This window comes from Ambystoma mexicanum, chromosome 6p, assembly GCF_040938575.1.
Source record: "Ambystoma mexicanum isolate Mex_15411 chromosome 6p, UKY_AmexF1_1, whole genome shotgun sequence".
NCBI lineage: Eukaryota > Metazoa > Chordata > Amphibia > Caudata > Ambystomatidae > Ambystoma > Ambystoma mexicanum.
The window spans coordinates 1,511,289,426-1,511,306,218 of NC_090935.1; the positions used below are offsets into that span (position 1 = coordinate 1,511,289,426).

The 16,793-nt window shown below is 45.7% G+C and overlaps 1 protein-coding gene across 1 annotated transcript in view; it reads right to left on the reverse strand.

The window, feature by feature from the left end:
- The window catches only part of GAK (cyclin G associated kinase), a 2,243,070-nt gene that overhangs the window by 1,898,405 nt on the left and 327,872 nt on the right, over positions 1-16,793 (reverse strand). Inside the window, exon 7 of the mRNA XM_069626358.1 lies at positions 1,800-1,889. Within this exon, the coding sequence (XP_069482459.1) occupies positions 1,800-1,889 (90 nt within the window). The remainder of the gene's footprint in view (positions 1-1,799; positions 1,890-16,793) is intronic.

Below are 16,793 nucleotides of genomic sequence, written 5' to 3' on the forward strand. Positions count from 1 at the left end.
AGGGAGTGGTGCGAGAGATCGAAGAGTTTGGAGCTGTAGTAGGCCTCAAAATCAACTAAGTCTGAAATCCTGAAACTTTCACTGGAGTGGGAGAGGCTCCAGCAGGTTAGGGGGTTGACACTTTCAGTGTATACAAGGGGGGCATAAAGCTATTGGGGGACACACAAATGAGGACCCTGAAAGGGTCATACATTGCAAATTATTAACCCTTGCTTGCTCTTCTTAAACAGCAAATGCATTGATTGGGCCCCATGTCTGCCTCATGGTTAAGGCGGATAAACATGATAAAGACTGGTTTTGCCCAAAGTTTTATATTATTTCCAGGCTTTCCCGGTTCCGGTGCCACAATCCTTTTTTAGGGCGCTGGAAAAACTGCTTGCACCTTTTATTTGGCATAATACAGCCTCCTGCATAGTGTTGAAAACCCTAAGGGGGCCCACACACAAATGCGGACTAGGGGTGCCGAACTTCCTAATGTACTTTTGGGCAGCCCAACTCCGGGTGCTTAAGGAGTGGTGTACGGAAAGCTCTGAAAAGAGGTGGGTGCAAATGGATAGGGCAGTGGTGGCACACCGCTAGGAAAGGTACTCTAGTCACTAAGCAGGTCGCCCATCGAACATGCATGTCTCAGAGATAACAAAATTAGTGGAAGACGGGCAGGATAGGGTAGCTAAATTTCAATGTACTACCCCCCCTTTTCGTTCCCATTCACGCCTCTATTTGGTAAGCCCCAATTTACGCTGGGGCTGGAACGGGGTATCTTTCCAAGATGGAAGTTGGCGGGATGCACTAAGCTTAGGGAAATGTTTCAAGGGGTGCAGATTAAGCCCTTTACTATATGCAAAACTAAATTGAGCTGAGAGAGGGAGACTGATTACAATATTTCCAAATTCACCACTGGCTCTCTTCCCCCGCTAACCGGCGCCACAGGCTCTCTTCCACCACCAACCGAACGCCCGCAGCACGCCCCTCACGGCACTGGAGAAATTCTTGACAGCGAATACAGGTGACAGACATCTCATCTCCAGTTTATACAAGCGGCTATGCGATGCAGATACGGATCCCGGGCTCAAGCATAAAGCTAAATGGGAACACACACAGTGAACACCTCAGGCAAGACATTCCTAAATGGACTCAAGCTATACAAATTAGGGAGTTCTGGAACAAACTACACGATGGTGCACTTGCACCAGATGTATCTTTCCGTATCCCAGAACTGCTGGAGGGAATGTGGGTGCATAGGGGACTGGATGCATATCTGGTGGAGTGGTCCGCAAATGGGCGAGTATTGGAAGGTTAATAATAGCATGAAATCAATGTTCGTAACTCAATGCGGAAGAGGCCCTCAGGAAGGCTTACTTAGTATGGGGACCAGATTGATAGACTTTGGCTGAAGCGCAGATGGGAGGCCTATGTCATACTCAGCCTTGCAGCCCTTCTGGTCATAGCGCAAAAGTGGAAATCCAAAGATCCCCCACACTAACAGGACTGTCTGGCTAAGGTCTGGCACTTTGTGCCGTTAGAAAGGATCACGTACCAGGAAATCAGACAAGTTTTTCAAGGGAATGGAGTCGGTTATGGCTTTTCTGCATGACGACAACAGGGAATCTCATCTTGGGAACAGGGTGAACAGACATACCCTGGGGCTTTCCCTGGTTGTTTGGGTGGGGGGCTGAAGTGGGGAGTTTGCTTGTTAAAATGCCAATAAAAAGACATTTTAAAAAAGAAATACACATATTGTGATAGCCAATATGAGACTTCACTGACAAACCAATATACATGTAGAAGAAAATGCTTACCCATATGTCTTGTTTTTCTGCAATAGGGAAGTTGGAATACAGATCAATCATTTCTGGAGTCCTATACATTGGTGTAGTGTTTCTCGTAATCTGTAGGTAAAAATAAAAACGTTTATACAACCAATGTAATAATTAGTGGTGAAAATCATTTTTACTATTTTTTGCATTGAAACACACACTATAAAAGATACACCTTCAAACAGCTATGTTAGGTTATGTTATGTTACAGCTTTTGTATAGTGCACTTCTGATCCTCCTATGGCACCCATTCCATGAAGTAGTCAGCTGCACACAGCGAGTGTACTGAAAAGATTGAAGGCTAAATAGCAATAAGAAGATCATTTAGAGCATGTCAAAGGACCAAAATGTATGGATTGTGATAGCAAAAATAGAGATGAAATACGGAATGGTGCATAACAGTCAAGGTGGTCACTGTTCCAGAAGCTGTATTAGTGGGGAATCTAACGAACCCTCTGAGTGGCCAAATGCCTGAGCTCTGCCTCTGGTTTGAACTCCTTAATATTTTTGTTTTTTCCTGGTCTTATTCACCAACGTTTTTCCCCTTTAGTGAGACCGCTTATAAGGCCTCATTAGTGGCACAACTATGTATTGCTCTCAGAGCCTGTAAGCTTCTTAGCTTGGCAGTGTTCCAAAGGCAATACATTGTTTCCCTGAGCAAATAACTTTGCTCTGTCAGATGAGGGATACCCCCTATGATATGATTGCATGGGTAAAAATGTCAAGTTCAAGTTACAAGCCAGCCATACAATGTGATTTGCCACTTGGATGCTATACAGGCAGCACACCATTTCTTACTCGCCAAGCGTCTACTATCATTAGCCAATGGCTAGTGTAGAGTGCATATTTTGCAACTTGGCAGCAAGACTATGTTGCAATACCTTGCAACATTAAAACAGTAGCAATCTTTACGCTGTTCCCTAACCCAGAGCACCAAGGTGGAAATCTAACATTAGAAACTCAGAGGGGATTCCACAGGCTAAAGTTGGTTTCCATTGTGTGAAAGGTTATGGTTGTGACCATATACAGCTTTGCTTACTTTGTGCCCAGGATACCTGGGGTGGTGGCATACAAGACTAGATCTGGTTTGTGAAAAAGGAGGCCTGCTATTCAATGCTGAAGCGGCATCCAGGGAGTTAAACAGGGAAGGGAAAAATCAAAGGAAACTGAATGTGTGTAAATGTGTTGGTGGTTGATATCACACAGCATTCGAGATTCCTATGTGATGAACAAAGCTGCAGCTAAAAGTTGCCAGTCAGAGAAATGCGACGCAAGGCACAGAAAAGCAACCTGAAACCGATGACTGACGTGCTACTGTAACTCTGCCTAAGATGAGAGACAAACCTCAAAGCGATGCTGGAATCTTTGGATTCCAGTCTTCTCACCTAGCAGGGGAAACCATGCGCAGCAGGAGGTTTATTCCCTTTAGAATAACCTCATTTGGTCAACCTTGGTAGAACCAGACTGATTTTTATGTGGTTCCGCTAGATATCTTGATTAATCAGTTAGGATACACTTAAAGAGGGATTCCATGTCACAGGACTGAATGGGATACTGGCACCATAAAAAAAATATCGATGTTTGAGGATCTGTACACACCAGGGAAGTACACATGCTGAAACCGGCTTGGGAATCCCTTCCTTGGAGTTGCAGAGATGCAGGAAGCATTGAGCACAATACCATATGGAGCAGCACTGCCACTGGAAGAATCGACACACTGTGTGGGAATACGCCACACTAATAAGGCCAAGGCATTGGCAATTCTTATAGTTAAAGTGCTGCAGTATCTAGGTTTTATTTTTAAGTGTCTACTTTCCTTGTCTGCTGGATCAATTTACATGGAAGCAGGTGTGCAGCCTCTTTACTGTTGGAGATGCAAACATGGAGTCGGGCACAGGATGATTTCCGATTAGGAGAGGATCATGGTGTGCTTGGTGCATATCTTCTCAAAGAAGTAGTTTACAGCTCTTACTACGGCTGGGTTAAGCATGGTTTACCTGATGTGCTTTTTAACCTGTGCCCTTCGGGGGAGAGTTTCTAATCAGTCTTTGTGATTGTCAGTTTTGCACCCCTAAAAAATGAATATGGTCTTCCTCTTCCTGCTTTTTTTTTTACTCAAGCAGTGTGCTGTCCTGCAAATAATGGCACAATAGTCTGTTTGGTAATCATTTGGGGATCCTAGTTTATTTTCCTCAGGTAAAGCTATTATGTTTTTGTACACTTTGCTGTTCATTCGGTTCTATGCAATTTTTTCAACAGGAATTCTGCCGAAGTAATTTACTTGGCTGGATTTCTGACAAAAAACCTCACAGATTTTTCCATTTTAATTTGGGAACATTCCCTCCAATCGCACCCATTCCCTACACTAATCCCGCTACCCTAGTCCCCTACCCACCCGTTTTAACCCCTACCTGCCGCCCGCCCCGATATAATTAGATGAGTTTTTTCAGCAGAATTCTGTCAAAGTACAGCACTTCGGCAGAATTCCTGTCGAAAAAAATGTCTGGATACCGTTCATTATATAGTTTCTTTATTGTCAGTAAATATTCCTCCTAAGCAATGGGATCATCCGTTAAAAGGAAATACGTGGGATGCTTTTTCAAGCCATCATAAAAGGGATAGCCAGTTGGATTGGCAGGGGTATATTTGCCCATTAGCTAGTGCAATTGATTTCACCATTTTATTGAGGTTTTGTGTATCCTGATGGAATGCCAATATGGAGGATGTTATTATGCCTCTTTTAATCATACTGAGAAACCAAAGTGTGTCTCACCGACTAGTCCCTTGGGATCTGTCATTCAGGTGGCCGAGACATGGCCAACCACTATTGGATCCAGACCCCGGGGGTGGACCAGTGCAGGAGGATCGGCTGAATGAGGGGTCTGTGGGGAGTAGGGCACCCCGAGGAGGGACACGCGGTATCCCTGTACCCATTTCCCTGTCGAACACCCTCATTCCATGTACTATCTAGGAACTTTATCTCCCCCCCTTTCCTATACACACACTGCTGCACGGACAAAGCGCATCAGGGAAAGACAGACTCACAAAAACCAGTTCGTTGGACATGTAACATCAGGATCAGGAAAGGGTCATGGAACTTACCCATAATGACTCACACCTGAATCATGGTACCTTTTCCCCACTGGGATAAAAGGCGGAGCATGAGAGCACGCGGAGAGCAAGAGGAGAAGAGCAACCGAAGCCAGCAAGACCAGCAGAACAGAAGGGCAGGAAATCGCGGGAACACGACGAGACTATGGAGGCAGAGAAGAGGGACCAGGAGGCGAACGAAAGGGTGTGGTCCTACCAGCTGCAAGTTGAAAGTAGCTGCAGAATCCCAAAGGGGCAACCTCCTTCATGTGCGCTGCGAGGACTTGAAAGGAGGGTAGCCGCGCTGGGCTGAAAGCCTTGACTAAACGGAAGACTCTGAAAGACTAAAAGCCGCTGCCGGTGAGTGAAACGGGAGACCAGCTTCTGATGAATAAGACATTAACGTTTGAAGTACTTGTTGGGTAGTCGAGAAACCACGAGCGAAAGCACATTGTAGCAAGAATGGAAAAATGCTGAGATTGTACGCGAGAGAATCCACGAAAGAAAATAACTAAGAAAGGCGGTGAACAGTCAAAGTGGTCATAGTAGGAGAAAGTCAACGGTACAAGGCCCCCCTCTTACAGTAAAAGGTTTTTGACAAGAAGAGAAAGGAACTGCAGATAGCAGAAGGCCTCCGGAGAGGAGGCCGGTATAAACCTTTTAACTGTATTCAGTATTGTGGGTTGCGTGTAGGACGGCAGCCATGAGAAAGGGAAGCTGAATTGTGAAAAGTAAATGCACTTGCTACAATATAACAGAGTGGGCCAACGAGACACGATCGCCTATCGGAAAACAATCGAACTGGCAAGAAGGTAAAAGTGAAAGTGTGAAAGTTTGCAACAGAACTAGAGTGATGCTGACGGTTTGAAGTTTCATGCCTAATCGAGGGAAGCCAGAACTGCCTACAGAGGAAGGCCTGAGCCCGGCGGAGGGGGATCTGAGTGAATCAAATATCCGTTTAAAAAGACATTAATTCCTGAACGCTATAAGTTAGTAGAACTAGTAAAGTTAACTGAACTATGATTTGAAGGCTGCAGTGAACCAGACGGAGGGATGCCAAGTGTAAGCAAGCAAAAAGTGAATCCTGTATTTTGATAAAGTGATTGAACAATGGTGTAAAGACAAAGGTGAACCCAACAAAGGGGTATCACGAGAAAGCCAAATAACAGGTAAATCCTCCATGGTGAGAGCTTGAGAAAAATCAGGCAAAAGACATTGATTCGGGGGATTCTGCCTTTTTGGAGGAGACGGCTCCCTAATGCCTACAGACTCAAGGGGTGCTCACAGCCATGCCACTGTTCTGCCTTGTCTCGTGATGCAATGTGAGGAAGGGAATGTATTCGTTCAGCAGTCCTGAACTACCGAAACCCTTTTGGACATTTTAGTTTGATTTACACTCTTGTTATACATATCATTTGCCTCACCCTTTTGTTATATAGAGCAAGGATTTGGCAATAGGTTTATTCGCATTAGCCATTTTGTTTTGACACGACACCACTAGGACAGCGTTTTCTTTATTTTGATGGTCGTAGCTTGCTCCTATCTTAGATTTAGGCTTGTATTAGGCGTTTCGCACCCATATACTGTTCAATAAACACCCTTGGATTGTACTTCTTGTGTCTGTCGAGCTCCTGATAACCATGCCTTCCTTACAGGATACAAGGGTCCATTTCTTGAACTACTATCATGGAATACAGCGGGTGTACAGGGAAAACGCTGAGCTAAAGATTGTCAAGATTTTTTTTAGATATTTATTTTATTCGCTTACAATAAACTTGGTAGCTAGAACCCAAAGATAAACAGGGCTATAATGCTTTCTCAATACTTAGGTATAAAGGGCATAAGGGATCACCCAAGTGATTGTCTGATATCGCTGGTTAAAAACGACTTGAAAGGAATACTTTTAGTGTTCCTCCTCTACTGACATTCTGAGATGAGATATTGATGTGAATACCACCAAGCTTATAGTAAATATATATGCAAGGCCAACTGTGAAAGGAGCAGATGACAAACTCCTTTAAGAAGAATTAGAATCAATCAACACTAACCAGTACAATGGAGATGATCCAGGCTTACAGCTCAGGGAGTCTTGATTCTATTAAAGACACAGAGGCGAGCATTATGCTTTAAACCTCTTTAATCTTGCTCTCCCGCAGTCCCAAACTTACCATTTAACCATCACATGAAAATAAAAAATGTTCTTAAAGAACTACAAATCCCTATCAGTCCTCTTTGTCCTGTAGTTTCTTCATCTGCCTTCCTTCCAACGCCCATATGTCACTTTCTGACTAGGTCCCTTCCTCTTTGATGCTCTGAACAGTCTTAACATGACCAACTGGCTTTTATAGGCAACTGAGACTCTGCCAACGACTTGCAATTCTGTACCAAAAAAAACTTCTATCTCAAAAGCAAAGCTCCTCACGCCGTCGTACATGCACTCCTATCCCCTATGGAACCCTCTTTAGCTAGTCTTCTGGTGATCTCCTGTATGAAAAGAAAAAGTGAGGAGGGTGGGTGGGGGTGAGGTTGGAGAAGTCCTCAAAAAACCCACCAAATAATAATCCATGTGTACATTGTATTTCTATTAGTAACAAAGCGTACTTCGGGTGGGATAATGCTCTCCTCTGTGTCTTTAATAGAATCAAGACTCCCTGAGCTGCAATCTTGGGTAATCTTCATTCTATGCCAAGACCAGAGGTCAACATTGTGCCTATTCAAAGCTATGCACCAAAGATTTGCACCACTAATGTGGCTACTGACGTTACTGGTTTAAAGCAAAACATCCTAAATGAGGAATCAGACCAATCCGCTGCTTCCAAAATGTCAGATACCAGTCCCTGACGCAAAAGCTTTCAAAGCCACAGCGTCGCTCACTGAGCGTACTCCAAATGTACTCATAACAATCTCTGCAATAGCCATAACTTTGCACACCCACCTAGCTATGGTTGCTGCTGCCACTGCTTTAAAGGGTTTCCGGCATGCAATGAAGAGTTCGACACCTAACGGTCTCCCTTCCTCCGTCCATACTTCTTACTCCCTAATGCAGGAGGCTATGTACAGCTTAGGCTGGTTTGCCAAGTATGGGTACAAAATCACTCTAGTTCGTTTTCGTCCTCTTAGCTATGTTTAACACCACTCTTTCAGGATAAAATATTTTCTTGTCTAACTCCAGTGCCTTAACTAAGGAAATCGTCAAAGCATCCCTGCTAACCTCAGAGGATGAAATTTCCCTGTTGGGTCTGTCAGGATTTCCAGATTTTACGGGAAATCCAAGAAAAGTTCCATCAGTACTGGAAACCAAGCTTGTGATTTCGATGCAGGAGCTATGATCACTACTTCTGCCTGTTCCCTCAAAATCTTTGCTAGCACTCTGGTCATCATGAACGGCATGAAGGCTTAATGCACTTCCCCTTTCCAACAGTGTAGGAATGTATCCGTGCCTAGAGCGTTCAGATCTAACCTCCAACTGAAAAATCTGGAAGTTTGTGTATTCAACCTGAAGGCAAAAACATTGATGTCCATGTGACCCCAGATCTTCGTTAATCTTGTGAATATCTGTCGAGCATCCAAATTACTGGAGTCCGTTAGATAGCAAGAGTTCCAGTCCGCTACTACATTGTGCTCTCCGGGCAGATACTCTGCTGTGACTGACATCGGTCTCTCCAGGCAATAACGCCAGAAGTCATTTGCCAATTCCACCAGTATCTAGGATCTGGTCCCTCCGAGGTGGTCGTTCAGGAGACTGCTGCACTTTACTCTCTCTTGTAAAAACCTTGATTGCAAAGGACCCAGCTAATCGTTCTAGACAATTTATGTGCAGATCTAGCTCACTACATAGAGGAAAGAAGCCTGCAGTGTGGTTTGGAGCCCTTCTCACTCCACAGGTAAGCCAATCTTGGGCTTCGTGGGTGCCTCACCACTTTCCCCTGCGCAATCGGCACACAAGGCAAAAAAATATCAAAATCCTAAAAAAAAAGAATTTTTCAAAAAGCATACTATTTTTCCTTTTTAAAAGAAATTATTGCAATTTGTTGTGCCTGATCGCTGGCGCCACTTTTTTTGAGCTTTTGGGGGCTGGAGCCCATTATTTTAAGAGCACTGGCCTCCTTTCCAAGATGTCTGGCCCCTTTTGTTAGGTACTGGAGTGCCTGACCTCTCTTGGTGCAAGGCTGTGATTGAGCCCTTCTTCTTCAGACCCAATCACCAAGCCGGTAGGCGAATGCCGGCCCGCCTCTCAAGGCCCCACTCCTAAGGCTCCTGTCTGAGCCTGTACAGGACTGGATGGGTGCAGTGGGACCCCTATATTTTCCCCTCCCATCATTACGCATCATGAGGCGGGGTACCTCAACCAGGCATCCAGGGACCGCCCTCTCAGCTATCACATAAGTGTGGACTGTTCCTCTATTGCTTGCAGCATCCTACGGACTCTGCCTCTGCCACTCCTGACAATCTCTCTAAACTATCCCTAAAGGCAGCTCTTATTGTTCTCCAAAGTACCAGGCTGCATTGGTTTTGCTGCTTGTTGTAAAAATCAAATTTAGCTGTGCTCACATCCTTCACAGATTGTGCTGCTTGTTTAAAAATCGAATTTAGCTGTGCTCACATCCTGCATTGGTTTTGCTACTTTTGTAAAATAGTTTTTTAGGTGTGTGCACACTCCTGCTTTCATGTCAATGGGTGGATTGTCACCCCCCTGCCCTCTGTTCTGGTCTGTTACCTGTCCCCCTCACCCTCTTCATTTCCCAGTGTCTCTTCCCTTATCCTGTTTGTGTCTTCCTGAGTGCTTGTTCCCTCCTTGTCTACCTCCTCCCACGTACCTCAACTGCTCTGCCTGGTTAAGTCTACTACACTCTTTGCCCCTCACTGTGGTGCTTTCCATCTCCCCCATCTTCTCTTTTTTTAATATAACATTTTATTGATTTTGGAGAAAACACATAGAAATGATTCACTTTACATAACAAACAAATCCACATGTCAAATGTCTCATTTCAGTACTACTGCTGCATGTTGCATCATTCGATAAGAAGAGTCACAACATATTCAGTCTGCATCTGCCCATTTTTACCAGATTTTACACGCTTTCTTAGGGCAGCCTCTAGCTGTATATATTTGCTGCTCCATTGCAATACATATATTGACATCCGTTATACATTGTACAAAAAGCGGGATATCACCAGAACCCCATAACTTCGCTATATTGCGTTTGATCAGTCCAGTGGTTGTGGAGAAAAATAGCTTCTCAAAGCGTGTATTGACTCCCTACTCCCCAATGCCCAATAGTAACAGTTTAGGGTCAATGGATTCGTCTTGTCCTAAGACTTCAGTTAGTTTGTTACAGCACTGACGCCAGCATCTTTGAACATACCCACAGGATATGAAAGAACGTGCCCTCCTCTTGCTGACAGAGGCGGTAGGGGCTTGTGGCACGGTTCCATCGTTACAGTGCAACCGGGGGCAGGGGGCAAGAGGGGGGGGGGCTGGGGGAGTACACCCTATGTCGGATTTTAAGCTGTTTTAGCTTGAGTCTGGAACAGATCGTGATTTCCCGTGGGTACATCTGTCCCATCACCCAGTTCTCTGGTTGTATTGGCATAACATCCATTTCCCATTTCAGTTTAAGATTAGCAAGTTCAGGGGTTGCAAAGGGGGGTTATGACTTTGTACATTGTGGAGATGACCTTAGTAGATGTGTGCAGAGACAATATTCTGTTCCAGTGGCGTACATTCTGGCATATCGGAGAGTGAGGGGAGATGTACATGTATTGCGTGAGCAAGCTGAAGATAGTGGTAGTATTCTGCAGTTGGGAGGCCGAACCCATTAGTTAGGTCTTTAAAGGGAATCAACTTGCCTTCTGCAATTGCGTCCCCAACCATTACTATTCCTGTTGATATCCATCCTGGCCATATCGGTAGTTTAGTTAGTTCAGATAGGCTACTGTTCCTCCATAATGTCTGTACCGGGGTCACTTTTTTGTCCCAACCAATGTATTTGTGAGCATATCGCCATATAAGAGTAATGTGGGCTGGTATTGTCTGGGGGGGGGGGTTTAACTCAGGATCCGGTAGAGAAGCGGGGACGTGTCTTGCAGTGTATCGCTCTCTGCTCGGATACAAGGCAGGTTCCTATCCCCGTGTAGAGTGTCGTTGACCACCGCCATCTGACTTACCCAGTAGTACAATTGGGGATCCAGCAACCCAATTCCACCCTCCAAGATGGATCGTTGGAGTATCTCTAGCGCTATTCATGGATGTCCCACACCCCATAACAAATTCCTGAAAACGCTCTCTATCTTGTGAAATTCTAGATCTGGTATCCGAAGGGGGGCATTTTGAAGGATATATAAGAAGCGTGGCAACGCTAGCATCTTAAAGAGAGCCGCCCTCCCAAGCTGAGTCAGTGGGAGTAGTACCCAGTGTCGGCCATCCGTTATGAATCTGTCCACCATCGGGTGCAAGTTTCGTGGTATTTGTTCCGACAGGTCAGTTGTTACTTGGATCCCTAAGTAGCAGAGCTTTTCAAGTTCAATGCGGTATGGGCACTGTGGGGGGCTGATAGCCTAGTTCGCTCCTTTGATCGGGAAAAGGGTGGATTTGAGGATGATAGGTTATTTATAACGCGCTTAATTCCCAGAGGTTTCTAAGCGCAGACCCGGTGATCGAACCTGTGTTGCTCGGTGTCATCTTGCTTCCAAGGGCAGCACGTTGCCCCTGATCTATCCTCCCAAAACTGCCAGTTTACCTGTAGTCCACTAAATGTCCAGTATTATTCAAGTAGTCTTGTGACCACATGACGGGATCGGATCAGACAAATATAGCATGAGGTCAGCCGTGTACAGCGAGACTTTGTCCTCTGTGCCTTCTGGCCAGTGGAATCCTCTCCACGACTTTGGGTGTTGCAGCAGTATGGCCAGGGGTTCAATGATTAATGCAAAGAGCAATGGGGAAAAGGGAGCCCATTAGCTGCAAATCTCCCAGAGGCTTGCCCAGAAGACTGAGTCGAAAGCCTTCTCAAGTGTAACCTGCGGATATTCATGCATGTTGATCTTGTGGCATAAATCCACACTGGTCTGGGTGGATCAGTGCAGGGATCACCGTTTGTAGTCTATTTGCGAGTACATTTGCCAGGATTTCTGTCTCACTGTTGATCAGTTAGATCGCTCCGTATGAGTTACAAAGCTCCGGGGGTTTCCCTTGCTTTGGGATGACGACTATGCTGGCCTTACGTAGATCCGAGGATAGGCTCCCTTGTTCCTTACAGCAGAGGAACATCTTAATTAGAGAGGTGGTAATTTCATTCCATCCCAGTTTTTTTCACGTTTCTATTTGGAAGCCATTAGGAACTGGTGTGTTTCCCGATTGTAGCTGAGAGATGGATTCTACAATTTCCAACTCTGTAATATCCTCTTTTAGACATGTTTTTGTGTCGTTGTCAATTCAGGGAATGTGATGTCATCCGCAAAGCTCTCTGCAATATCCTGATCTGAGTATAATAGTTCGTTTGATGCTGTTTTAATTTCCCCGATTTGTCAGTGACCTGCATCCCTTCGCTCCAGCCAGACCAATATCTTACCGGCCTTGTCCCCGATCACGTATATTTGTGTGTGCATCTGTGTATGTGCCTGTTTAGCGTTATTTAAGGCAATATTATGGAATCATTCTTTGGCTGCTAAAAGGGAATGATGTGTTTCAGGCGTTCCTGTTGCTATATTTTCGGTCCCGCTTCACTACTGCCTGTTCGGCTACCACCACTTTTTGGTGGTGTGATTTTTTGTGAGCCGATGTCTAGGGGAGCACCTCTCCACGGAGAACCAGTTTATAAGCTTCCCATAGCGTTGTTGGACCGACTACCGTACCACTAAGGAGTTCAAAATACGTTTTTTTTTAAATTACAAATATGATCGATAAATTCCAGGAGGCCAAGGTAGTAACTATTTAGCCACCATGACGGGTGGGGTTGGCCTGTTTGTTTTCAATTCCAGCAGTAGGGGCGAGTGGTCAGAGATTCCCTAGGGAAGTAGGGTCGTATTAGTCCCTCTATGCATGACCATTGTTGGGAGAAAGAAATAGTCCAACTGTGAAAGAGAGGTGTGGACCCCAGAGTGATAGGAGTACCCTCGGTCTGCAGGGTGCAGATCGCGCCACACATCACTTAGGCCTAGTGACGAGGTAAAGATAGTCAGTCTGGTAGTCGCCTTGGGGTTTCTGCCACGTAGATGTGTGCGGTCTAATGCCGCATCCATAACGTCGTTAAAATCTCTGCCAAGATTGCAGAGATCTGATCTGTGGGTTGCGATTACAGTGGTTATATATCAGCAATCTATTCCACTGTGAGCATTGGAGGGGCATATAGTGCGAGACCGACTATGGTTTCTCCCCATAGCACGCCTTGCAACATTACAAATCTGCCCCTGGGATCCTGCATCACTTGGGACAATGTGAAGGGGCGCTTCTTGTGTACCAGAATCAGAATCCCTCTGGAACCCGTGGAAAAACCTGCATGGATCGCTAAGCGGTAGTTTGAGCACCGGAAGAAGCTGCAAGTTGTGCCAGCTAGATGTGTTTCGGTAATGAGAGCAACCTCAGGGCAGTTTTTTTTGAGGAAATGTGTAACCAATCACCATTTGATCCCAGTGCCTAGTTATGTTAGGAAAATTTGTAGCATGTACGTACACCCGAAGGCACCTTGGCGCGAGGACCAGCACAAATACAATCAAAAGGAAGACAACATCAACAGAAAAGTGCTGTCTTAAGAAGACGGCGAAAGGCCAGATGATTTTTAATAGAGGGGAATGCTGTTCCACAGTTTCGCGGCTGCCACAATGAAGGCCCTGCCACCCACTCGCTGGAGGCGAAACCTTGGGACCCAAATCAAACTATCACTGGCTGAGCGAAGAGTCCGACAGGAACATAGGACTGAAACTTGTCCCGCAGAAATTCGGCTCCAGCCTGATAGACCACCTGGTGAACAATGCACAGGGATATAAAAGGAATCCGTTGTTGCATTGGAAGCCAATGTAACTGGCGTAACACTGGGATAATATGCGACGCATACGGGGTTGCAGTAGCAACTAGCGCAGCCAAATTCTGTAAAAGCTGTAGTCGATGAAACAAACCAATCGACTGGGCCAAGTAGAGAACGTTGCAGTAATCAATCCTGCTCGAGACCAATGCTGCTACCACCGGCGGAGGGAGGCGAGCAAGGAGAAAAGGCATGTCTCATGCAACACACGCAGCAGAAAATTGCCAGATTGACATACCACACTCACCTGTGCTGCCAGAGATAGTGAGGCGGAAAGAGAGACCCCCCAAATACTTCACCAGATTCACCGGAATAGGGAAAGCACCCAGACAGACAGGCCAGAAGGAGGAAGACCAAGAGTCTGAAAAACTGTTGAATCTACCACCAGGGCCTCCGTCTTGTCCCCGTTGAGTTTAAGCCAACTGTCACTCATCCAATCCCCCACGGCTGCCAGGCAGTCGCACAAACGGGACACCACCCCGGTCAAGATCAAGACGAACCAGGACCTGTGTTTCATCCGCTTAACAATAACACCTGAAGCCATGGGAGCGGATGAGAATAATCAGAGCAAATATAGATATTAAATAACATCGGGGACAAGGCGGATCCCTGGGGAACCCCACAGAACAGAGGGTGAGAAGAAGAGAGAAAAGGAAAAAGAAAAAAAAAAGAGATACAGACTGGCCCGGTCAGTCAAGAAGGAGGTAAACCAGGCCAGCACGGGGCCCGATATTCCAAGCGCAGCCAGCCGGGAGAGGAGGAGTGGGTGATCTACAGTACTGAATGCCACTGACAGATCTATCAGAATCAGGGCTCCCACTCCTCCACTATCAACCAACCTGGCAAGAACATCCATGACCGATACCAGAACGCTCTCCGTATCCCTACTTGGCCGGAAACCAGACAAAGGAATTAAGCACCAAAGAAGACTCCAAGAAAGAATAGAGAAGAGGAGAGATCGGAGCTTCTAGCAGCTTCATAAAGAAGGGAAGAAATGAGATAGGGCGGAAATTACACAGCACTGAAGCATCCAAAGATGGCTTTTTAAGTAAAGGGACCACAATGGCTTGCTTAAGTTCCCCCGGGATAAATCCCTCAGTACAAGAAAAGTTAACAGCTTGGGTCACCAGAGAAATAATCCTAGGCAGAAGATCTTTAATTATGGAAAGAGGTACTGAATCAGATGGTGCTGCTGACTTGAAGCGAGAAATAGCCGTAAGAACAGTCACCTCTGAAAACACCGGAAAGGTGTCTCCGCTCAGCATAGTCAGAGGACTAGCTTCCAGGAGGACTAGCATCCATAGCCCGTGCCCCAGAATGGGAGGATGCAATGTTATCACGGATAGTAGAGATTTTAGAGTGAAAGAAATCAGCTAATGCTTCACAGTGAGACTGAGACGGCACGGCTGTGGGTAGAAAGCGTGCCGTAAAAGAGAAAGATTTGACAACAGAAAAGAGTTCCTTAGACTGGTTAAGAGTGGCTTCAATACCATTGGTAAAAAACAGCTGTTTCGCCAGTTTAATAGATGAACAATATTTCCTAGATAGACGAGAGTAAGTGGCTTTGTTAACCAAGTTATAAGATAAATGCCACTTGCTTTCAGCTTGGCGAACTCCCAGTTTGGCTATTTTGAGTTTGTCTGAGAACAATGGCTGAGAGGGCAAGCACAAACTTTTAGCACCTCAAGGGGCACCAATTGATCAGCAATCTGCAATAGGGATGAGGACAAAGTAGAGAAGTCAGTCAGGCTGTCAGTGGGACAGCTGGCTATAACAACAGACGCGAAGAGAGATAGATCGACTTTACCTCAGTTCCTTCTAAGGACAGTACGCTTAGGAGGAGACAGCAAATGTTTTAGAAAATGCACTGTAAAAGAGACCGAAAATGGTCTGTCCAGATCAATGGGATAACAGAAACAACCAGCAACCCTGGGATGGCTGAGAAAATGAGATCTAGAATACCACCTAACTGATGTGTGGGTTCGACCAGACATAGTTGCAACCCTAATTCCAGAATACTATCTAGGAAGTGGTCAAGAATAGGAGTCTGTGGCAAGTTTATTCAAATGTTGAAGTCATCTAAGACAATTAGATTGGAATATTTAAGCTGTAGCGAGGCAATAAGTTCTACAAAGAGATGTAGAAAAGAAGAAAAAGGGCCAGGAGGACGGTAGACCAGAAAAAAAAGAGAATAGGCTGAAGCAGATACCATCACACTTACCAATAAGGATTCCATGGCTAAACTGTATGCATCAGGAACCAAGTTCACCTTTACAACTGATCTGAAAATAATGGCCACCCCACCTCCCGGATGAGCCGCTGCTCAGTCTAGGTGCAGAATGCTAAAGCCATCAGGCAAGAACTCTGGAAACTTGGGAGCCGACGAATCGGGCAACTACATTTCTGTTATACAGAGTAGGAGCAGTTCCCCACTAGAGAGTAAATCATGGACAAAACTGGCATGAGCTATCAGTGACAGTAAGTTCACCAGTTTGACCTTTAGTGTCGGAGTAGCCTTCACCAGGTCAGGCTTTGTGCTCAGAGAAACCTGGACCGGCCCAGCAGAGAAACCAGTGCTCTCGGGTGCCAGGTTCAGCAAATGTGTGCGCGTATAATGGTCCTCCCGAAATGGTAGAGGAGCGTCAACCGGCCCCGTCCGAGACCCAGATGGGTTCATCTTCGGTGCAATTTTGGCGCGTAGTAGGCGCGCCCGCAGCGATAGACCGGTGCGCTGTCTACACATTGCTTAAGTATTAGCTATGGCGTATTACCTGAGCCAGTCTGCTCCGCCCCCTGCAAGGCAGTGAGGAAAGACTACCTGTTAGCATGTGGAGGAATGAAAATAAAGAAAGACTGCAATCTGCGAG